The sequence below is a fragment of the Pelecanus crispus genome, chromosome 15, assembly GCF_030463565.1.
Source record: "Pelecanus crispus isolate bPelCri1 chromosome 15, bPelCri1.pri, whole genome shotgun sequence".
NCBI classification, from domain to species: domain Eukaryota; kingdom Metazoa; phylum Chordata; class Aves; order Pelecaniformes; family Pelecanidae; genus Pelecanus; species Pelecanus crispus.
Window position 1 is genome coordinate 5,147,958 of NC_134657.1, and position 25,052 is coordinate 5,173,009.

General features: G+C 39.6%; 1 protein-coding gene across 2 annotated transcripts in view; it reads right to left on the bottom strand.

The window, feature by feature from the left end:
• KIF1B (kinesin family member 1B) overlaps window positions 1-25,052 on the bottom strand; it is a 93,101-nt gene that overhangs the window by 4,096 nt on the left and 63,953 nt on the right. The window contains exons 26-44 of one of the 2 annotated variants that reach the window (XM_075721461.1): window positions 24,874-25,011; window positions 23,858-24,106; window positions 18,331-18,449; window positions 16,429-16,514; window positions 16,157-16,286; window positions 15,655-15,814; window positions 14,946-15,036; window positions 14,193-14,311; window positions 13,092-13,147; window positions 10,339-10,447; window positions 9,615-9,681; window positions 8,123-8,207; window positions 7,752-7,857; window positions 3,292-3,406; window positions 2,599-2,732; window positions 2,002-2,063; window positions 1,135-1,280; window positions 531-770; window positions 51-122 (exon numbers count right to left, since the gene is read on the bottom strand). In XM_075721461.1, the coding sequence (XP_075577576.1) occupies window positions 51-122; window positions 531-770; window positions 1,135-1,280; window positions 2,002-2,063; window positions 2,599-2,732; window positions 3,292-3,406; window positions 7,752-7,857; window positions 8,123-8,207; window positions 9,615-9,681; window positions 10,339-10,447; window positions 13,092-13,147; window positions 14,193-14,311; window positions 14,946-15,036; window positions 15,655-15,814; window positions 16,157-16,286; window positions 16,429-16,514; window positions 18,331-18,449; window positions 23,858-24,106; window positions 24,874-25,011 (2,284 nt within the window). The remainder of the gene's footprint in view (window positions 1-50; window positions 123-530; window positions 771-1,134; window positions 1,281-2,001; window positions 2,064-2,598; window positions 2,733-3,291; window positions 3,407-7,751; window positions 7,858-8,122; window positions 8,208-9,614; window positions 9,682-10,338; window positions 10,448-13,091; window positions 13,148-14,192; window positions 14,312-14,945; window positions 15,037-15,654; window positions 15,815-16,156; window positions 16,287-16,428; window positions 16,515-18,330; window positions 18,450-23,857; window positions 24,107-24,873; window positions 25,012-25,052) is intronic. The other variant, XM_075721462.1, reaches the window with a different exon arrangement.

Consider the following 25,052-nt stretch of genomic DNA (forward strand, 5'->3'; position numbering starts at 1 on the left):
ATTGCTATTGTACTACAAATACAGTGTATTGTATTGCATGAAATATTTACCTTACAATCACTGACGCTGTTGTACACCTGGCTAAATTCCCGATTGAAAGTGTGAGTAAGAAGCTGCAGACACTAAGGTGGGGAGAAAAACAAACCACACAGAAAAGAATTTTACATTTAGATTTTCAGAGAAATTCGAATACAAGAGGCAACTTGCCAAGTTATACTTAGCAGCTCATGAAAGAATAAACAAATTCTAAACTGCTGTGAAAAATCCCAGAAGAGGGGAATAATCACTTCCCTTGATAAAATTCTAAACTTTCATTTACAGAACTACTAATGAAGGGGAATGAGGTACAGCCATAGCACAAACCTAGCCACTGGCATTGGCTGGCAAGGATGGATGATTTCACTACAGAGCATATTAAAATGAAACTCACACAATACTGGCTATTCACCATGCTATCTGAGAAGCTCATCATTAATCTTTAATCATCTCTGGCACCTCAATTTAGACATGATGCTTTTCTCATGTTATACCTTGGTGGCCAACTCCTTCTCCCGATCGACCAGGCTCTCTATATCTGCTGAGTCGTAGCCACTGCTCTCACTGGGCGTCACAGCACTCTCAAATGTCGTAGTTGAAATTTGTGAGGAAATGCTGGTGGAGGTACTGAGAGTTCCACTGCTCAGACTGGGAGACAATGAGTCACTCAGGGACTTGGGGATGCTGTCACCAAGCTTTTCACGAAGCAGAAGGAAATGTCGGGTTTTTTCCACCTAGTAAGAAAAGAAATCAGTATCATCTGCTCCAGGATGTTGCCTATTTTACAGGCACTGAATGCTTATGCATTCTTTTAAGATTCATACCAGCAAACATTTTCCCTTGGAAGGGAGTTTACAATGGCACTACAAGTTGAATCTGCCTTTGTTGCACTGAGATTCTGAGCTCAAGATTCTACTCACCAGCCAGCCACACACTTTCTATCTTCTCTGTCAGCAAATTTATTTAAATCTTGAATTTGAGAACAAACTCCCATTTGGGAACCCGTTCAGCTCAGAATATCTCACAGTGGGTAGACTAAAAGCAAATTCAAAGGTACAGTTGTGCTGCTTCTTTCACTTCCCCTATCTCTTTACTCACCTCATGCAGCAGCTCCAGTTTCTCCAGTTCCCACTGATGCTCTAGAATGAGGCTGTCACCCCTGGGCCTCCAACCCGCCAGGTTCTCTTCTCCTCGCACGTATGCCACAGATGTATCCAGGACTTTCCTCCTCCTCCTCTGCATTCCTGAGGAGTAAAAAACAACATAAGACATGTTAAAAACATAGCCAGAGGGATGCCACTAAGAAACACTTACCAATTAGCAATCTGTGAAGAACCAACACTTAATGCTGTTTGGCTGAAAATACACAAGGCAATGATTTCATTAACAGCAATCACACATCCCAAAGAGATCTGATTTAGTCCAGGTTTCTTCATTCAGATATTTTCTATTGACATGATATAATGCAAACTCCTGTTCAGTCTAATTCAACACAGTCTAATTCAACTTCAATTGCTAGGTCTTAGAGGAAAAATATACTGATACTGCATGAACTACATTCCTTCCAAGTTATGAAGCTTGCATCAGATATCAGCAATAACTTCAAAAGACCAAGAGAAAACTCCATTGCCACAAAACCAAGTCTCAGCTGGGTTAGTTATGAGCTATGTATTATGCCCCCCAAGTCTAAGATCCAGGTACATGCCCAGTTTCCTGATATACCCACATCAGAAAATGTAACGTTTTCAGTGAATCCTTGGTTGACCAATGGTAAACGCAGACCCAAGTCAAAATTAAAAGCCTGCATAAGTTTTTTTATGGAATAGCAATGTTCCATTGCTCCTATGAAACACAGGAACTGCTTCCCATCAGGACAGAAGTGTTTACTCTGTTCTGCCTATGAAATTTTCTGCAATATTTCAGTTTACAGCATCTTTATCACTTGAACACCCGGTCACTGCTTACCTGGACTTCCTGTGTCTGACATTTTGCATAAACTTAGTTCATAGATCCCAGTTACTCGATTGCTGTTCACAAGAAACCAGAGGAAAAAAAAAAAACCAAAAACTATTATCTTCAGAAATAAAGTGCATTAGCTTTAGTTAAGTGGTCCCCAAATTAGGAGTTTTAAGTATAGTTGTTAGTTAGAACTACATCTGAATTCTAATCTTGACATAAAATGGCCAGGACAGACTGCAAGATCTCTAAAAATGGCATTTCCCCATTGTTCCCCACCACCCCCCATTAGACTCAGAGAGCAGCTGATGCAGTCAGTTCCAGGTCAGGATCAGGGTCATCTATGTGCAAGCTTGAAAAATGGATCTCTCTTCCCAACTGTTTAGTCAGAAGGCTGGAAAAGGGGTCAGTAAAGAGAGAAGCCATCAGAGTTTCACTGAAATAAATGCAAGCCAGGATGTTCAAAATGAGACTGGAGAACTATAACTAGATAGACTTTCAAAGAAGAAATAAAGAAAACTAAGCTACAGTATCTCCATGCCCTCTAAGAGAAAAAAACATATGCTGACATAAAACATGGATACCAAAATTGGTAACTGAACTTACGAATCTGGAGATTTGGAGTAGCCACTGCCAAAGAGACTGCGTAGTGATCGTGGCGGGGAGATCTTGGCATCTCGTGAGTAAAAGACCATACAAACATCCTTTGTTATAACGGCAGGCTGGATGCAGTGGTCAAGCTAAGAGAAAAAACAGTAATGAATGAGCGGCTGCAGAAAACTACGCCAAGTTATACTGCTTCCCTCTTAGTGGGACAGCTTTTTGAAATTTGTTCTTGTTTGGGTCTTTGGTGAAGGGTTTTCGTATGTGTTTCTGTGAAAGAGAACTGTCAAATTTCTTGATGCATCTTGTGGGCGAAACAACTGTACTACACAAAACAACAGTGTCTTGCACACAAAGCCAAGAGCTAGGGCAGTCTTCGTAACACTAGCAGTACTTGCATAGCAACATACACTCATGTCAATGGATTTTCAGATACAAAGATAGGTAAAATGAGGCACAGAAAGGTAAGAGATCACTAGTTTCACTTCACATTTGTTGCAAGGCAGTAATACCTTAACAACAACGTTAGCTGTGAATAAATTTTTCCACCGTTTTCAGAAAAATCAATAAAGACTCTCACTGGCTTCAGGATTCAAAAATCACTTAGTCCAGTAAGTATTTATCTCGGGTACACACTGTCTGCTGTCTCAAGCAGTTATTGAGTCACAAGCAAAAAGGAAGGCACAGGTCTCTAACCTCCAGGTAAGCAGAAAGGGTCATATATATCTTCTCTCCATATGGTGTCACTCGATTGAGGAGAAGGGAGTTATGCAAGGAGCTATCCCAAACTGCTTCAAACCGATAGAAAGTCCTGGAAAAAAGTACAGTAAAAGCTCAGTAGTAGGAATTCCTCTGCATCCCTCTCATCGGTCAGCGTAAAGCACCTCTTCCTTGACATCATCCACTATGACTGTTATTGATCTCAGTGGCTTAGATAACAAATATTTGAAGCAAAGACCTTCTCTTCTTTCCCAAGATTGATTACTTCTACCTCAAACAGTGTGGTACAAGAGACCATTGCCTGTTATGAGAGAGACTCATCTAAAAGAGAAAAGAGGGAATACAGAGGAGAACAAAAGCTGTCATAACACTACAGGGAACTCAGCACTAAAGAACAGCATTTCTAAACAGACAGAATTCCTCTCTATTGCTTCAGGTGCAGTTCAGCCCAGCTGGACCTTCAAAGTGCATGGGAAGAGTCTTTTTTATAAGCAACACTCATTCTACACCATATTTTAGGACTAACATACAGCAACAGAAGAGATCCCTCTAATACTTAGTCATATAAAACCAGCAGCTTCTGATAGCAAATCAGAATGATTGATAGGTAGGGATAAGTCCTACATTCAAGTGATGAAGATTTCTTTCTATGTCCCTACCAGCTTCAAGTAAAAACTTGCAGATCTAACACAAACTTTTCTAAGAAGTGTCTTCAATTTGGTACATGGAAAGGAAGGAGCTGCAGGCTGCCACAGTTCTACCCCAGCAATCAGGAAAGTTCATCTGTTCAAGTAAAAAGTGAGAGACAGCATCATACACAGGACAGCTAAATCATCAGGTCTAATGTCACCATTACACTCTCTCCTCTCTAACAGGGCCTTAGGGAAATGAGCTTTCTCCTTTCTCACAGTAGAGACTGATTTCATGTAGATGCCTTCAGAAAGAAGTCCTATACCCTCATTCAGGCATACAGCACTCTTTGCAGTTTTCTACACTGGTAACAGAAAAAGAAGGTATTAATTCTTCATGATGTCCATATAATTTCCCTCCCAAATCCAAAATTGCTGTTTTCCATCCCATTTCGAGTCCAAATGATGTGGTACTAAAAGAAAGTGCTTCCTGTACGTTATTTTTTTAAAACAAGTTATATCTCTGAAGAGCTTCTGTACTAATGCCCAAGGCCAACTCAAAAAACCAGAAAATGAAACCAAAGACAAATGATAAAAAGCAGGGTGGGGGTGGAAGGAAGAAATAACAAAACCCAAACCAAAACAAAAAGAAACATGAAACAGCCTCAGAGCATACCAGAAACAAAGAGTTCTGATCTCAAATAGAGTTCCCAAGAAGCCCCATTCCTGATACCAATTACGCAATTCCAAGCTAATGTATTGAGATACCATGAACTGTGCAGTCAAGTAATATAATTTGAGAACATTGCTAAATATTGTTTGCATTTGAAGTAGCATACTTAACAAATTACTTCTAAATGTCTTGTTTCTATTAAAAATGCTACAGAGAAACATTCTAAAGGCTACGTAATTGGTAACTTTAAAAGCACTGTAATGTAATAATCCTTACTTGAGTTAGATTAGGCAAACAACACAGGTTGTCCTCTAACCCTTTACAAACCTGTGTTGAGTCCCTATGTTTTTATCTTTCATCATGTCTTAGTTATGAGAGCAATTTTTAAAACTTTTAGCAAGCTCCAGATCTACTATCTGGATAGAAGAAATAGCACTAAAACCTGGTTCTCCACAGATGGGAAAGCGAGTGTACCTAGCCCCTGAATTAGCTCTGCACCATTTGCCAAACATGACTTCTGATCATGAAGAGAGAACACAGGTATAAATGTTCACCAGTGCAGAACTAAATGCCCCTCTTTAGCAAAACAATGATTTTTGGATGAACACCAAGTTCAAGTCAAACATAGCTTTGAGACTGTTACTCTACTGGATTTTGTCTAGCCAGGAAGTTAAATATATAGTCTTGCCTGTCCAAACCAGAACTTGCTAGAATAGTTATAGAGGGAGACAAAAACCAGAAGTGAGCAAACTTCTTTCAGCATAGCCAACAGTGCAAGGAGGAAAATGAAGCACAGAACAAGCAAAGCATGGGAAACAGGAGAAACAGGTTAAAGGCACCAATGCATAGTTAGAACTTATTTTTCAGTGGATTTTAGCATTAGTGAAAGGTGGTGAATTGAGAGCATTGAAGACTTAAAGTCTTCTCCTTTTCAAAAGAGGCAGAATACAGAAAGCAGAGTGCAAATTGTCCCAGATTGTGCAGCCAGCGTGGCTCAGCTGCCATCCAATCTGGAAGGTGAAAGAGGAATCCAGTCTGAGCAGCTACTACATGTCTCACTGCCAACTGGTAAACTAAGTTGCAGCAACCACATGGTTAAATTTCAGATGCAAATCCAACCGAAGAACAGAGGTTGAATGCCAGTCACATGGCAGCCACTGCTTTTTGTTCAGTGCAATTCTGAGCTAGAATTTCAAGTAACCTAATCATTCAGTCCTTGACTTGGTACTTCAAACATGGCAAGCATTACAGAGTCAGAGACAGTAAGAAATTCCAAATTTAGTTCTTTGATACAGAACAAAGGAAGAAAATAGCAAGGACTACAAATAGGGACTATATTCTGATGGCACATTTTGCGAATCAGAAAGACTGAATGGAGAAAGCTCTCTCTTACATGTGAAGGAAAGTTTACCTTCACAAGTCTCCCACTGAATTGTACCTGAGTAAACCCCTGACACAAAGGAGGAGGAGGCATACTACTGGAAGAGCTAAGAAGTGTGCTAATAGAATTCAGTAAAAGCTAAAAGGGAAGTGGCAGCAATACAAACGGGACATAAAGCATTCTATTTTCAAGAATCTTTATGTACAAAGGAAGCAAACAGAAAATACCTAGGCATATCCTTATCAAGAAAGAGCCTGTAAAAACATAGAAAGAGCTTCAGTTAGTGCAGCCAAAAGCAGAAAAGCAACAGCTGAGAGGAACAGAACAAGTGGACTTAAAACCAAACCAAAACAACCAGAAAACAAGCCTGCAGACAATGAGCAAACATAAGATATATCCCCTACCAGGGCTTCAGTCCCACTCCATCACCCTGCCATGCACTCATCCCACAACTCAAGCCTTGGCATTTTGTTAAGAGATGGTCAACAGCTTCACTTCACTCACATTCATCCTTCGTCCAAGCGGCCCACCTAACAGAAAGCTACAGAGCTATATAGGGGTATCTTGAAATTGCTAGAGAACGGAAAGTACAGGGCTTTCAAACTTCAAATCCAATAGTATCAGACTGGAAACCAGCAACAGTCCCCTTGTGTTTCAGTTATACTGATCCATTAATTCAAATACACTAGAAGTAAAATACCCACTTCTCAGCAGGAGGCAAAGAATAACTGCTAAAAACCCATCACTGTGTGCATTTACAGACACTAGGTGGCAGGAAGACATTCAGTTGGTAGGAGCAGTGTCCTGAATCCACCTTTAATATTGCAGCGGTATTTTAAAGTCCAAGCCTCTAATGGAGAAGGAAGAAGCCATTTCAGTGCCTCGAAGGATATCACCTCCAGCATTCCATAGCTGCAGCAGAGATGGGCTCCAAAGCAACTCTCTCCCCTCTGGAAACACTCATTCAGAGTTAAATTTCAGAGATATTCCTGCTTTGCACCAGCTAAACAGAGCCACGGAGTGGTCAAGTGACTTGGCTTATGTCAGAGCAGGGAGAGGCTGTGCCGGCAATGCAGCATTCTGCTTCACTGCCCTTTGTGGCAGACACTGAAGCAAAACAATGTGGGGCCTGACTGATCTTTACAGCAACGCACCCTAATGAGGAGACATACAGAGCGAGAAACCTCTCAGACGGGGGCCCTGCTGTTGTCCAAATGACTGCAGTTGCATGGAACAGACACCCCCTTATTAGAACTGGAGTCAATTTGTGATACATCTGTATAAATCCACAAATTATGAAGTTTAACTTACAAAGCATGGCTCTTGCTTAAATTGTCACATGCTTCTTCCACAAAAAATACAGGTATGCGCACATCCATAAATATATCCCCCGAGACTGCCCTTGTACTGTATTCTGTATGCTGTATTCTAGCAACAAACCTTGATGTCAGTTTAAAAGTTCCGGGTTAAATTCTAAGACTCCCTTAGGCTGCTCCTTTCCATCCTTTGTTTATGGTGCTTACAAATGGAAAGTAATTCAAATGCTTTATCAAGAAATCCTCCATGTAGACCAATGGACTTCAGCTTTAGCAAGAAGTTATGGTAACGCTCACTCTCTATCCGTACTCCCTGTGCCCATGGAATTCTACATTTAATAATCATCAACATTCCCAGCTTTCCAAACATCCTGGCAACACCTCAGAGGTCAAAGAAATTTTAGATTCCTGCTAGAGTTCTCACTTTATTCACTTACCTGTTGGAGCTGTGAGAGGATTTCAGGTATTTTGCAGAGATAATATTCAAAGACAGAATAGCATCCACAGCAGCTTCGTCTACCTCTGCTTTATTCCTTATACGTCCTGAAAAGGGTATAGGAGGGGGAATCAATTAAAACTAAACCTGAAACACAGAACGAATTTGTTTCCCCAAGTATGATTTCAGACTATGTGATTAACGAGCAGCTGTAAGTGGAAGTTGCAAAACTTTAAGTTTTTCCTCCAGATCTTTTTCAAAATCCTCCTCTCACAGTGAATACTCATAAAGATGACAGAATCCGATACAAAGAGAAATTACCATTAGTACATTTTCTTCCTTACATAGCAACATGCAAAACAACATACTCACCAACAACCAGCTCTCGCACATCTTTCCAGTGCAACTCACTGCCCTTCTCATGGATAATGGTGACTGTGATTCTACGCTGGATTCCCTGGTAGAGTTCAAAAACAAAACACTGGTGAAGTATTCACACACACAAACATCATCTATTTTGCATTTATGCAGCAAAAATGAAGCAAATCAGATTATTTAAATTAGTTTTTAACTGTGACTAAACACCTATGTGTTTCAGGGCCCTAAAATTAACGTAAGAGGAACATTATATTCTCATACGTAACAGAAATTACACTTCTCCCTCCTCACTCCACAAAGGCAGAAGTTTTTAACCTGAAATAGTCCTGAAATTGTTGCTACCCTCTCAAAGAAGATACATATGGTCCCTGAGATAAATCAGAGTTGACCACAAAAACAAGCAAATACTTGGGTAATGTGTGCTTATATGTTATATTAAAGTGTATCTACCAAAAGAAAAAAGTGTATCTACCAAAAGAAGTTATTAGAAAATAGCAACTACTCATGTAGATATTCTCCTCCTTTGTCACATGTATCTGTAACAAGTTAAAATATAATAAAATTCTGTAATAGCTGGGAAGAAGGTAAAATTGTAGAATAGAAATAAACACCGCATCTGAAAGAAACACTCTCCAAATGTTGGTTTCAACACATTCCACTCTTCCAAATGAAGAAGACAACTATGCAGGGAGAAGGTGCTTTGTGTGTAACTGTTTCAAAAGAAGTTGAATGTTTGCCTGCATTGTGGATTTGGCAATGGAATTACAGATGCTAGAATTACTCTGGTTTGAACTGGAAGTAACTGATGAGGATACTAGAAAATCCAGAACCAAGTAACATTTTTATTATTTTAAGGAAGTTATTGGAATGTGACCATTAGTCCTAACAACTCTTCCTGTCATTTTAAGAAAGAGAGGAAATGCAAGTCACAGGTAAGGTCTATGAAAAGGAACTGAAAATTTGAGAGTAGAAAAACCATAAACAATATTTAACTAGGATTATCTTTAGAATCTAGCTAAAGACAAATTATTATTAAGGATTACTACATTAGCGTTTGTGATTAACTACAGGCATTTAAAATGCACTGAGACATGGTCATTGTGTAGATCTGTCTTGTAGCCACATGCAGTGAGAAAGAACCAACAAAAGCTGAGTCCATATGATCCTTCTGTGTCCTTGGTAGAGATGTTAGAGCGTTGAAGGCACAAATCAGGTCCCAAAGGTTCCTGCTTTTTAAAAGGCTTTCATCTTTCCCGAGTGGGATGCACACTGATAAGCAAAGGAAACAGCAATATACTAGGGGCCAAACATATTCTCCTCATAGCCCAGAGCTAACGGACTAAGTACAGACTGAAAGATGACTGACCCTACAGCTATCATTAGACAGCTGTGTGGGAAAGAAGACATGAAAGACACAAAATCCAGTCATTAGCATTCTAATCCCTCACAGAGATGAAACTTGCTGTTCTACAGCCTTCATTAGTACCTGGTGAAGCAGGAACGTCCCCTGACAGGGCAGGCCTCCAGTGTGGTCCACAATAGCAGGAATATACCTGTGTGAGACAGTGAGATCAACAGGCAGGAAAGAGAATACTAGCACAGCAACTTTACCCTGTATTCTGCTGCCACCAGTTACCTCTCCATATAATATCTGAGGAAATAAGAGTGTTTCTACTGACTCTTAGACTGGACTCTACTGGACCACAGTATCAGTGAAATACAGAAGTATCATATACTGTACTTCCAGTACTTCTGGAAAACTGTGGAACTCACTTCTCAAAACAATCCCTGAAGACCTGTCAGGGGAAAACCTTCTCTGTAGCAGAGGTGAACATAAAATAGGGCCTGCTAGATGGCTCTGGAGCATAAAGCCTCTAGTGATCCAAAGAATCTAAACTCATGGCCTACACAGGATAAGTTTTCCCAGCACCTGTTCAGCTGGTGTGCATGGGCTTTCAAAGTGGAAAGATTACTTCAAGTGTGAAAGAATGTCATTCTATCTCTTCAGTCCGCTCCAATGGGGACAACGAATGCCAGCAGCATTTACACCTAATCACTACAAACCAGCCCGACACCGGGCTGACGTAAGCCAGGCCACCACCCGATAATGACTGCTAAACATCAGCCTTGCCTGAGCAGAACAAAGGGTAAAAGATCAAACTTCCATAAGCCACTGTTCTTAAAACATAAAAGATTAATACAGGACTCACTCCCCTGTTGGCTCCAACTCGCTGATCTCAAACCACACAAGGAGGTCGTATTTGCTCACGCTCTGGCCCAAGCTGGGTTTGCTCATAGTACTTAGCTTTGTAGCTGGCACTTAAAGAAGGAAAAAAGAAAAAATTAAAAACCAGAATGGTTTACAAAGACTGAACAAGTAAAGCTCACCCTAGGGCTCACAGAAACATTTCAGTGATCCTCTGTATTCTATGCAGACCACATCTTTTTTCCATGAAAATGATGTCACTTACAGCAATCATTATTTCTCAGAGCGTTGTTTTTTAAATCTAAGTTACTAGATTTAAAAAAAGTTAAATAACAAAAGTGTATCCAAAAAGCTTGTAAAAATATGCAGTCTCTCCGATCCACAGAAGAGTTTCCTTGTATGTGCATCCGTTACCTAATGGATTAACAGTTTGTGACTTAGAATTTCTTAGTTCTGTTCATCTGCAACATTACTCACCCATAAAGTACATTTCACCTTCCCCTCACAAGAAAAAAAATTAAAAATCAAGAACTTTGGTCTTCACTTCTTCACGTTAAAAACTGCTAGCCTCCTGTACCAGTTTAGATAGGAGAATGTGTATGTAAAAAGGTTGAACAAGACTTATTCCAGAGCCATAACCCTGCCAAAGTATGTTTCTGGGCTCCTTATATTTTGGTTTTAGTGATTACTACTGGCCAGATCCTCTCTAATTCCTTTCATACAAATGTAGGGATAAACCATGTTAAAAAAATAGTGGGATTACTGAAATTCTAGAAATAACCTGATACTCCTTTACGCATACTTGTATCACACCTTTTAGCTATCATTACATGGCTTCTCCTATTAGTTCACTCATTTTATTTTTTTAAATAGGAACATTTTAAAAGCTTAGTTCCTGTGTACTCTGACAGGTAACTGCAATTGATTTTCCATTTTTTCTCCTTTCACATACTAACCTCATTGCTTTTGTTAAGCCAAATAATTATTCTCCCTTCTAGCCTCTCAAGCCCCATTCTTCCCTTGCTCAAGTGTTCTTTAGGTTCTCCTATCGTCACACCTCTGTGTATCCTTCAGCTTCCACCATGACTTAATTTCCCATGCACTGGAAGGGCATAAAAGTCCCCAGTTAAGAAAAGGGCCTTATAGGCGTGCCTGTGTAGTCTCTTTTGAAAAACAAGATATGATTTCTGTTTCTTTTCCGGGTAAAATAGCAGCTACCTCAGAGGGACAGATTCTACAAGAACTGGTCATTTACAGCACGACAACTCCATCATGCTGGGTAGCAAGCTTCAGTGTTGTCATTTACTCTTCCCATTCATTACTCAGGGTAGTCACTCTCTTATACCCATCATATCATGGCTGCACATGAACTCATTACAGCTGGACTCAATGCTGTTGATAGCAAGAGGAACATCAAACACACAAGTCACTGAAGTTTACTGCTAAGCAGAGAAACTCAAAAGCACCAGAAGAGAAAAACAACAGAAAGGCATATTTAACTAAACATGAAAGCCAGTTCTAGAAGTTCTCATGGACTTGCACTGGCATAATTAATAACCAGCGCATCTACTTTTTTTTTTTTTTTAAAAATAAAACAGAATACAAATGTAAGTGAGCAAGAGCACTGTTAGTGGAAAAAAAAAAACGATGAGCAAAAAGGACATCTATACAGAACACAGCAGGATGTGAATGCTTCCTCTACAGCTAGCTGCTTCTTTTTCATATGCAGCATCTCTCATCCCAATCTCACAAAACTATGTACAGAACACCAAAAAATCTGAGGTCCACGAAGTTTCAGGGAATAGATCCAGTGACACAAAAAACCTGTGACACCTAGCACACTGGAGTTTATAGACTTTCTATATGGTTCTCCCTAGAATAGTCCTAAACGTAAGCACAGCATCATCTTTCCATGACTGCAACCATGGCAGTTTCTAGCTCCAAGAATAGTACATGATAAAGATAAGAAAAAAGGAATTTTGAAGCACGTTTTGGAATTACTTCTACATCTACCATAGATCAAGTTTGGCTACTAACCATCTCGTTTAGGAGCCCGCTCACTCTGACAACTGGGAACAGGCAGAAAGAGAAAAGGTGGCAGCTGGTCAGCTCCATCCTGGAAAGCAGCCACAGCAGAGGATGCAAGCACGTTGGCATGCTCAGATAGCATGTTCAGCACATGCACGTTTACATAGCCAGACATAAGATACCTAATCAACTCAATTTTTCTTTCATGGTCTGCAAAGGGAATGGAACACACACAAAAAAAAAGGATGGTAGAAATATGCAGGTGAGAGAAAGCTGGAGAAGGAGGAAATAAAAGATGAAATGGGAAAAAACCACAAAAGAGTTCAGCATGCATTATTACAATAAGCAAAGAAAACCAAGGGTCATTTCAACAAGGCTGACTCACTAACCAAGAATGTTAGAGACCAAAAAGATGAAGCGGTTAATGAATAAGCAAATTTCCAGTCAAGTGCTCAGTAAGCACATAAAGAGCCATAGCCAGATCTCATGGAATACAGTCAACACCTCAGGAATGAAATTCCACCCTTTAATGAACCAAGAAGCACCTCCTGCACGAAGAAGTTCAAAACAACACATAAAAAGGAAGACAGCCAGCAAGGATAGATCCAATGCCCTTTGCAACATTCACTCCGTTACATTTCTTGGTGTCCTGAATAGCTTAGGAATACATTACAACCTTCATTTTCAGTAGCAGACATGTGATGTACAGAATTAGAGAACTGTTCTCACCTGGCTTCGAGAGTGGCATAGGGGGAGGAAAGAATCTTCGGGAAGGCTGTGGAGGACTACAGAGAAATGAAAGGCGTTATCAATATAGAGGCAGCTAAACATAAAAAATACAAATACACACATGCATGTATGTATACACACACCCCCAGTACAGAAAATCTATACAAATACACACACGTATGTATGCATACACACACCCCCAGCACAGTTCTTCCACCCATTTTTATCTCTAAAAATATCCTCACAATCCCATGAAGACAGGTAAATATCACCTGTCAGGAAAACAAGTAGACTTAGCACACTTCTCAGACTAACCTATGTCCTTTTTCTATTTGAACTTAAATAATTTTTTTTTTTTTTTTTTTTTTTTAACTGACAGCTAGGATTAATTACAATTTCCAACTGCTCTACCCCCATTCTGCACTGAAAATTTAAGTAGGTAACAGGAATGTCCCAAAATAACTTAAGGAAAAGGAACAAGCCTCAGCTGCCATTTCCTCTTAAAACCAGCATGTGCTTCCTCTTTGCAGCTGCTGCCTTCAGTAGGAGGGCTAACCAAGCCAAGCAATCCAGACAATAGCCTCTTCCCTTAAGCTATGAAGATGACAGGACTAGGGGTCCTTTCCCTGATTCCAAAAATGCAAACGCTCAGCAACTTTGGCACTAGTATGTCAAAAGGTTGAGAGCCTTTTGTTTTCCCCCTAATCTCATCTCTCTTCTTTTGGCATCCTTACCTTCAGGCCACTTGCCCGGAGGGAACGCTGCACCTTGGAGCACTGCTAAGGTTCACCCAGAACTCACCGAGATCACCACTGAAGTTCTGAGTACAATATTCTAACCATCACAGTGTTTGTAGGGTGGATGCAGCTGTTATCGGCAAAACAGCTTTCCATGTTTGAGATGGTAGAACAATTCCATCGCTCACTAACAAAACATACTACACTGGGTAAATAGGCCCCTGCCAGCACTCTCAGATTAGTCAGGAATCCTACTCATGAGGGTGTGGCTATATAAATTCAGTATATGAAAAAGTACTGCTCGAACTGCAGAGCTAACCTGCGCATGATGAAACAGCCTTTATGCCAGAACAGTGAGCAATACCTGTTGAGATCCTGTCCTTGCAGATGGAGAGGATGCTGCTGATAATGTCCAAAGACTTCAAACACAATAGGCTTTGTTTTGATGTAATCCACAAATGATTCCGTCACTTCCACAGCAATCTATTAGGCAAAGTAAGGGAAAAAAATGAGATACACAAAAAGGAAATCTTGTAAGTGTGAATTTTAGGAGTCTGTATTTTTCATATGGTTTAGTGCCACTCACAGTAAAACCAACTGCATTCCTTTTTGGTTTAGGCATTGATTCTACTCTCTGATAAAGGAGAAAATTAAAGCCTCAGTATCAGGCATTTTAAGTAGAAGAGGCAGCTACATGTAACCAAAGGATTACACAGTTCATAAAAACAGATATATGGTTGGACTGGATGATCTTAAAGGTCTTTTCCAACTTAAATGATTCTATGATTCATCTGAGATCATGAGCACTGCTATTCTCATATATGTTATTTCCTGAATTCTAGAATGCTTTCACTGAACATCCTGGTAAGGAAACAGAGAATTCCAAGGCAGGAAGTAGAGGTGAAACAGAAGAGTTAAATCTACCACACAGAATCATTCTGTATTTTGTTCTCCACTGGGATTACATGATTCACCTAATCACTCCTCTTACTGTCTATTCTTAATAATTCCCCTTGCCCCTCTTTCCCCATACACCTCTCATGAGTTTAACAAGAAGGATACACACAACTCCCAGTGCAAAACCAGGCATTTACTATTCATGTAAAGTTTTACTTACATTCTGAACATGGTAAAACCCAAGGGGAGTCCCTCGACCATTGTTTTTGAGAGGTTCTGTTGAGAAAGCTTCATCATGCCGATGTAAAAAGCTTTAAAAAAAAAAACAACACAAAAATAAAACACCCTAGAACAGTTTAGTCAAGATTGCTGTGCTGTGAACCCAACACTGAAAGGAAAGTGATAAATTTATTCTGCTAGAACTTTACAGGGAGTTGAGTGATGGCCTAAAGCTAGGAATACCCTCATCTTTGGGACCACAATTCCTGTACTTGTTTTGTGTCTTTATTACTCCCATTTTTCATTCTCTTTCTTAAGAAACTAAGGCAAAGAACACTGTCACTTGAGAGCTACTGATTTACTCAAGGGTCATATAGCTTTCATTCTAATTGTGCATATGTACAATCTAGTATCAAATTTTTCACATTAAAAGCCATTATCAAGCAGAAACTTAAAGATACGTAGAACTAGTAACCTAAGAGTCCACTCTGATTCTTAATTCCTTTCTGCAAAACTTTATTCCTTAACCCCATGCTAACACAAAGCAGGTACTGCTCGTAACAGGAATCCCAGTAACTGACAAGGTGTTTTTCTCTGCTATAACACACTGCCACTGAATTGAAAAGCTCTCAGTCAGACCCTCCATTGCTAGTATTTGCACTCTCTATCAAACCATTCCTTGTCTAATGTAAATTAGGACAAATTCTTACTTGAACTGGCAGAAAATATCTGCATATTCAGGAAGGATGCCGCTGGCCTGTAGCACTGTCACACGGAAGGTGAACACGCTACCCAGTTTCAAGTGATCACCAATTTCCTCAGTGAATCCTTCCATAGTCATCTTTCCATCCAAAGTGGCTGACTTCAAGTCTTAAGAGAGAAACAAACATCCTACATGAAATCACTTTTTACTCCCCCCCCCCCCCTAAAAATATTCCTTCAGGCAACAGTTTAGTCCCATCACACTTTTGGGGGGGGAGTTTGGGGCCCAAATTATTTGCTGACAATCAAAAGCTCCAAATACCTGGGAACAGTTCTTCTGCACAGTTCTTCAGATAAGTAACTCCAGCATCTATCATATGCAACCCATCAGTTACACCTCTCCCTACCTATGTATTCTTGAAGGACACTCAGAACCCCTTTCTATCACTGACTGAAAGTGTCCCAGATTTCCTTTAAGTTCTCCAAAACTACTACATATTTCTTGCTTACCTAGCTCATTCATTCTGTTGATCTCCTCTGGAGGAGTGGTAACCTCGGAATTCTGTCCTTGCCCTTCCACAATTCTTAATTCTTCCAATGACAGTCCAGACCGAGTCATCGCAACTGAAGAAAAATCACTCTGAAAAATGAAATTAAGTTGCATGTAACAGACTCCTGCAGTTTCTGATTTTCCCATCTCCTTCTTCCCCCCGCATTACTTATTCCTTATTTAGAAGCACAAACTATTGCACTCAAAGAAACTTAATTTTAAGACTTCTTACCTTATCAAAATATTCATTGTCGAATGAAATTTTAGCTGTGCCAGACTGTCGAATACCAGATCCATAATCTGGGGCTTCTTCATCAGCTAAAAAACAGAAAAAAAGAAGAAAAAAAAATATGGGGAGGAGAGGTAAAAACCCTCAGAGTTATCTAAATAGAAATTCTGATTACAACGGAAAGCAGTCCGTAAAGTAGAAGAGGCCTGGTTCCAGTCATCCAATAACAGATCAGAATAAGCGCTGGAAAAAAATCATAGCAGAAATCTATCCATCATGAACTCAAGTGTGGGAAAACAACAAGACAAGCTATGAAGTTTCATCATGAAAACACTTAACTTTAGAGAATTTTGAATGCAAAACAACAATAGTCCTCATTTCAATTATTTATTTACTTCTGATTATTATACCTGAGGTGAATTAACATACCATAATACAGTGACCCACATGGGGACGTATACTTACATTGATTTAAGCTGCCATCTAAAATTCTGTAGCCATAAACGAAGCGGTCACACTAGCAAAGCTTTACAAGTACATGCTGTTAGTTTGAAAGGCGGTTCTGTCCGTACAATCTGCCGGTTTAACCTCCTCCTCATTGTGGACAGTAGCAACAATGAGGCCTGGTTAAGCACCAGGTAGGTTTTCCACAGTAAATGCATGCTTGCAGGAGAAATCCCAAGATTCAGAACATGTTCCAAAACTTTGCTTAGGGACTAAATAATACCATGGCCCTTTTTCAAGAGATGTCCCCAGTTCAACTTCTATTAGCCATGGTGTATTCTATTTATTTGGATGGATAAATAGAATATTTATTTGGAAATATTTGATCAATGCCAAGGAGACCAAACCAAGCTAGAAATGAGACTTTTGTACACATTAGAACAGATTTTATTTCACTTGCTGTTTCAGTCCCTGCCAGAGTGATTCTTACACATCTTCAGAGTCTGAGATTTCATTATACGTTCCCATGGAGAGTGAAACTTCCAGGGTTACCCTACCTAAACAATAAAGAAATGTTGGCAGTTAGCCACTGCTAGAAAGGACAAATTATGGGAAGTATCTGTGCTCTCACCAGCATGGATAAGACATGGCTAACTACCAAAAGTAAAACTCAACTAGCTCACCCCATACTGGAAAAGTATAAAGTATTAGCAGCTGACTAGCAGAGCACAGATAAGCTCTGGCATGCATACAATGGGAGTTCAAAACTGGATGAAGCAGTTACCATCCCCATATATCTACCCTTCTCTTTTCAAAAGTTGATAATTCTTAGTGATTAAACAGTATATTAAAGCAGCTTCTAAGTCTCAACACATTTGAGTGAGGCAATGAAATGGAAAACTGCTGCTGATTCCTCTTTATACTATGCTGAAAACTGTCAGTTCAGGAACTTCTTCACATGTTATTCAGTCAGAGAATGGAGGAGCGCATTTCTGCATGTTATTTAAAAAGATAGTTTGAGAAGAGCAAACACGTGGTACATTTAACTATTCTGCAAATCATCACAACTATCAAACTTGCACATACCCTTGTCGTCTGTTTATACTAGGTGCCAGAAAGAAAATCTTTGCTTTATTTTTAGTTTTTAGACTTATTGATACCAGTTAGCCCTTTCACTGTCTTAAAAAGCAGTGTTGCATTAGTTACCAGGTATAAACTTCAGTGGTCAACACCACCATTTTAAAAGCTTCTGATCATGTTTTCAGCATTATTTCAAGATTTATTCATGCTTGGTCCGTATGATTCATGCCAATGAAAAGATTTCAAAAGCAAGTTAATAATAGAGAACAAGTGTTCTTTGCAACACTAAAATTACTCAGGTTTGATTTGTTTGCCTGTTAAAGCTGCAGCTATTCATAGTATACCAAAGAGTTGCAAAGTAAAGCTCTCAGAGTATCTCACCTGCTATAGCTTGCACTGCTACTCGCAGAAATCCTCGTACTTCTCCTTTCTCACTAACAACAGCTACTCTGTGAATAAGAGGCACCGGGTACAGCAGGTTGCTCAGGTATACAAATGCTCTGGTAACAGGAAGGAAAGAAAACACAAACAGCGTTAGGCAATCGTTTGCAAATCCAGACTGCAGTATTTGCTTGGCTAATGGGACATTCAAATCTTCACACAGTCTACTTCACTCCATCTATCAGACCTGCACTGTGGTCCTGTATCCGTATTGTCCACACAGGGCTCTTCAGCAGTGTCAGAGCTAAGCGGAGCCACAAAATGCTCTAAACCAGAGTATACTGGAGACACAGGGCTTATATTAGTGAGTTACAAAACATATGAAGGAGACAATTTAAGATGATGGCTTTATAAAAGGTAATTTTGGATGCACCACAGTTGTAAATGGAGCTGTTAGCAAGATGGTAGAAGTCTACTAAGGAACTACTGATTATAAAGAATTGAGTTTTCCACCCCATGAGTGCAGTCAGAAGGGATAAATTAAAAGGGCATTGATCTGTGTTCACACAGCCTCAAATATTTTACTGAACATATAAAAACACTCTTCAAAACAGACTGACTGAATGTTTTCTCTCTTCTACATACATTTGATAACACTATATACAGAGTAACCAGAAATCCCCAACAAACCGTAAGTCATCTCTTAGGTTTCTTGGAAGATTCACTGAGTGTATGGATAGTGGAAGACTGATAGTCTTCACAGCTAAATATCTTTAGGAGTAATATATTTGTTTCTTAAAAAAAAACAAAACAAAACAACAAAAAACCAAACAACAAAACACCACAGTAGTACTCTAGAACAGTCATAGAAATTACAGTTTACAATAGGAAAAGCAGTGTTTAGGCCCAGTACTGGATGATCCTGCCATACACTAACTTTTAAAGTTATATACAAGCAGGGTCTATTTTGGAACAATAAAGTTACCAAGTTTTATTGTACAGATTTTTAATTAAAAGTTAGACTAACGTTATTAAGTTATTTTACGTTTCTGCAACGAATTGCAAAATTTCTTAGAATATCACACTTCAGTGTGATTAGCTTGAGCAAAACTTTAGATGTTGAGAAGCCTAACAAGTCAGGTAAAGAATGGCTCTCAACAAGGGGAAGAAAATGGAAGGCTTTATTTATTAAGCGAGCTGTTTCAGAGTTCAGAAGAGTACTGAGATGCACAGAAGTTTAACCAACAGTTTTACCAGTTACTACATTTAAAGTGACTAACCAATTATGTAAGTATTATGAATTTATGCATATTAAATTATACTAAACACCAGCCATTTGTTTAACTGGATTTCCTTCTTGCAGTCCTTTTTATTAGTCTTTACGATTAAGTATATTTAATTCCTCAAATTTATAACTGTTATTGTTTAATATTCATAGGGCAAGTCCTGCATGACAAAAGAGGACTGAGAGAGAAATAAAGATGTTCACTGCCTCTGTCTGGTGACATCAGCTGTAAAATTTGTTCCATGAACACAGCGAGACTGAGCCGAGCTCAATTCCTTGTGACACATAGCTAAGGACCAAAGTTAGAAAAGGTGAGTGTTTCTCCTTGGGTTCACATGCCCGTTCCCAGAATGAATGAATGATCTTGAAATGACAAGGTAGTCAAACACGTGGCAGTTGTGAACCAAAGAGACGAAAATAATAACAAGGTGGTGACAAAATGCAATAGAGAAGAGAATGATTACTAAGGCTATAAAAGTAGCAAAACAAAAAATGAAGAAAATCATACAACAACAAAAAGAACTGTGACATAACACTTGACTAAGATTAGGATCTAGTTCTTTTTCAGTCTGCTCCAAAGTGAGGTAAGCACTGATAAAGCAGGGGAAGGGAGAAGAGACTAAATTTAAAGTAACAAAACAGGAAGTTTAATTTTCTCCCCCCCCCCAAGAAAACATTTGCATTTTTAGCTTTGAAATTTCAGGCGGTGCTTCTTCGAGAAAGCAGCATCCCACCATACAAGAAAACAGTCCCCCACACTAACAAACTGGAATCGTTCACTTGGACTGGACCGGGGATGGAGTTCAGGAAGGTAGGTAGTTATATGCTCGACACAAAAAAACACACGCAGTGTGAAAACCACATTTCAAGCTAGGGAGAATGGACGTTTTTCCCCAACAGAAAGGAATCCAAATAGCCTTGCACTGATATGTATACAGCAAGAGACAGTTTCACTAACTAATAGAGGCAGTCATTACAGAAGCCTTCCTACTTCAAAGCCAAACTAGTGGAAAGGGGAGTATTAACTGCATGAAAAATAAAAATATATTTTTATTTGCACGGCTAAGGTTCTGAAGCTGCTGTCCAAAATATGACAGTCAAAGCATTCAGCTTTATTAGCAACTACAATTTTGTCACCTCAGCAAAATGACAATCCCAAAGAAAAAAATATTTCTCATCTTCCCTAACTTCCTTCCATCCGGCCACCTAGCTCAGTGGAATCATTTTAACTTAAGAGAAAGAAAAGCACATAATGCAAAATGTTTTAAGCTTCCTGTTTGGTGATGAAAATGCTGGATCTCGTCTGCAGAACGGAGAGCAATAGCACATTTGCTGTACAGAGAAAGAGCTGGTTTATGCAGCAATACTGCCTTCCAGTGCCATTCCATCTGCTTCATCACAAGGCAGTATCAAGTCAGGAGTGGATGAAATCTTACGGTTATCCTCCTCCTCCTCCTCTTCCCACATCTGGGAGCTCTCCCACTTCCCAAACATCCCATATCCAAGTGGCCCCCTGCACCTTAGCCCAGCAGACTGAAAGAGGGGGAGCTGTATTAGCAGAAAGATTGGTGAGGTAAAATGGCATACTCACAACAAAACTAGAAATGAAATTTAACAAACACAATTTTTTTTTTAAATTAAAACAAAAACAACAGAACTCAGAATGATGACAGATACTTTTTAAACAAACACATCAATTCAAGATTTAAATAAAATATCCCATAGTCCTCTCCCACCTCCCTTAAAAAATATAGCAAATGCTCGATATGTCACACCATTAAATAGAATCAGCCTTAAAGACAGCCCAGCATGCCAGAAGAGATGGCTAAAGGGACCAGCTCTTTTTTTCCCTTTTCTTTAATAGTTATAGTACAAATAAAAGACAGTCACAGCACAGAGAGAGAGAAAAAAATATTGTGATGCCCAAGAAGTTGGATCAATTTTTCCTCCTCTCCCCTTCATGACCTGGACTCATTATCGCTCATGACCGCCCCCAGATTATTATTTTATTTTTGTCCTACACATCCCACAACATATGTAACAGTACACAGTTAAAAGCGTTAAAAGAATTTTGGTTTTGTTAACATTTGAACACTACCTCGTGCTCAAGACAATATCTATGTAGATGGACATACCCTCTGATCCTTGTAAATCACACTGTTCAAAAGTAGGATTCTCATGCTGGAAGACACTGAGGAATCAAAATAGTTCCTACTCAGTGGTGCTAAACATTCTAACAGCTTTCTGCTGACAGAATCAGCACAACAGAAGAACAGAACAGGAATAGAAACAGAATGGAATAGAATAGAAACCAACTACTGGGAAAAAGTCATTCAGCTGTCTACTCAGAGATAATACAAACTAAGTTTCATTCCTCAATACAATCTACAACCCAAGCAGAGTTCCTTAATATGCACAGCTTACATGTTCAGGCTAGTACCCTTAACTGTTGCAGCTTCATGTCTGTCTACAGAGACAGAGCTCAGCTTTCTTTTTAAGACATGGAAACGGGAAGCAAGTTGTGTAATTGCCAGGAAGCACGACTTTTCATTATACACTGTATTTGCTCAGCTTGTGTTGTGCTTCCTGAAGAGTCTGTGAAATGAAGATGAATAGCTCAACTTTTTCCCAAGCACTGAAGGTCCCGCTCTGAAAGAGCAGGCACAACAGGAGAATATGCTGAGTATGCCAGCACTGTTACAAGAAAGCAGTCCTAGCCATTGCAAACAGCGCACGTAAGCTTTAACTAGCTGACAATCGCTTCCAAGCCAGTTAAGATGGTTTTCCCAGACTGACTCCTGTGATTAACCTGATTAACCTGAAAGAATTAAATTTTTAGAACACGTTATCATACACGGCACACAAGGGCACAAATTTGCAGAAACCAAAGAGGACTAATGCAATTTCTTGCACCTTCAGTAATTATAATTTTTGTTTCAAAGACTAGATCAAGGAAGTTCCAAGTTTTAATCACAGCTTGTAAATAAGTCTACTAAAGACAAAGAATGAGGTTAGACAATACAGCTAAACCGATCTAAAAGCCTGACAAAAGACCAACAAACTCAGTCCCTCATTTTCACAAATAATGCAATCATTATTGCATTTGAGGAAACTGCAAAAAGATCCTGCCTTCCTGACCATGAAGTCTTCCCTGCTTACAGTCACAGAAAAGGATAAAGCCAAGCTCTGCTCCCTTCTCCTTTGCTCCTCCCTTCAGCCAGCCCTGGAGCCTTACTCCCTCTTTTGTACAACGCCTGTGGTAACCACCTCCCTTACTGTTTTAACAGGTAGATCAGATTGGCTTACAGAGTGATCAAATAAGCAAAAAAGCATAATTGGGGGAGTGGGAGCAGAAAAGAGGGGAGCAAAGTCACTAAATAAAATCTTTCTGTTTCTTCTCATGAGTGACATGTTTGAGCAAGACTGCCTGTGAATAACCAGTGCGAAGTAGTACATTTTTTTAAATGCAACTTGCTGTCCTTAGGGTCTACACCACAGGCTGAGGTCTGATAATGTCTTAATCATATCTAGATTGGCAAAATAGCTAATACTCTAAAATACATTAAGCAAACTTGTTTCAGAAATTCAAGCACAATGCATGGGCAAAGCACTGGTAAACACCACCAGCCAGTGAATTTTAATGACGATGACCTTTCACTACGTAATACTTGCTACCGAGAGTCACGCATAATCTGAGAATTCAAATCATCTCAAAGAATACTCTTTTCCTCATCCAGGAAGGACCATTCTTCTTTCTCTTCATGCCATCTTTTATCTTCAGACAAAGAGAATGTTAGATGAGTTTTCAAAAATGGATTTATTGGATTGGGCTTAAAGACTTTCCACCATACTCTGAGATTCTCTTCTACAGGAGAAAATTACATGCTACAATACTTAGTGATCTTGCAATGACTAAATAGAACATTCTATAGATAACGCTTAAATACTGTAAACAAGCAAAACCACATTCATTCTATGTTGTAACAGTTATCTAGAAATAGATTTATTCCCATTGTCACATCTAAGGGTTATTTTCTCAGTTGTTATTTAGGTCTTCATGGCCTCTGACATGGGAATTTAAAACTTCGTGTTAAACTACATTCTCTGGCAATTCCAATTTCTGTATATAGACATTTTGGCTGGCCTGACAGATCAGATATTCTGTGCAGCACAAGGCAAAGCCATTGCAGTCTACAGCAAGAGCTGGTCCCTTTTGGCCATTCTCACAGTAACCTCACCAACCTTCCCACTAAAATGAACCAAGGGGATCGGTCGTAAAACGGGTCACGCCCATCATTGAAGAGGTCTGATCCCTCCTCAGTTCCAACGTCGGAGCCAGTATCATCCACAAAGGCCTCATCATCAAAGTCCTCCATCTCATCCTGCTGTTCATCAGCCAGTTCAGTGATGTCGGAGTCAGCCGTGGAGAAAGTGGGGGAGGGCGTGCGATCAGCAAGACGCTCATTCACGCAGCCATGGAATATGGGGGAGCTAGATATCAGTTAACGGAATACCAATTAACAGAGGGAGGGGAAAGAAGAATGCTTCATTTAACAGCCGTCTGTTGCCATCAGCACAGAGACCACCTAAACAACAAGCAAAGGCTTCAAACCATCTGGACTGCAATGAAACGTAAGGGAAGGGATTGCTAACAAAGTCAAGAAAAAGAACATCCTTGAACTGAGCAGAAAGCAAATGAAAAATGAATATAAACATGGCCGAACACAGAGACATTGAGAGCACATCCATTTAATAGAGCTACAATTCTTATTTCAAACACGTAGCATTTTTGTAAATAAAAATATTATTGTAAAGGTGCAGCCGACATCAGGAATTATTAAAGAATCCCATCAGATGTTAGGTATTTCCAAAGGGTACGACGAAACTATTTGAACCACATATGTAAGCAAGGCCCTGGGCCACTTTTCCCCTCAGTTTTCAGTGTTCTTCATATTCTCACAGCTCTGCTCCAGTGACTTTAGATAGAACTTAGCTAAATACCCTTTTTCAAAAATAAACTTATAACTTACTAAGGGTTCAGTCAAATCAGATTCTACAAGGTTACACCAGAACTGGCAACATTCTAAAGAGCATTTTCTGCTCTTCACTGTATTTTAAGTCTATCAGAAATCCCTGAAAGACACCACACACAACTAACACTAGTGGCCATACAGTTTATAACCACATTCAAAGTCAAAGTTCATCCAGAATTGACAAGAGTTACCAGTGTACCAGCAGTTGAGATAACCGTCACATACCTTCCAACCAGCTTGAACCAATGAAATCGATCATAAAAGGGGTCACTGCCTGTCATTGTGCTTTCGCTCTCATCCTGTGTACTGGATGCCATTTCCCCAGCTCTGTCGTACATCTCACGCATCAGGTCCAACCTCTGCCTGCACAGAAGAAAGCAGGATTAAAAAACTAATAGAGAGTG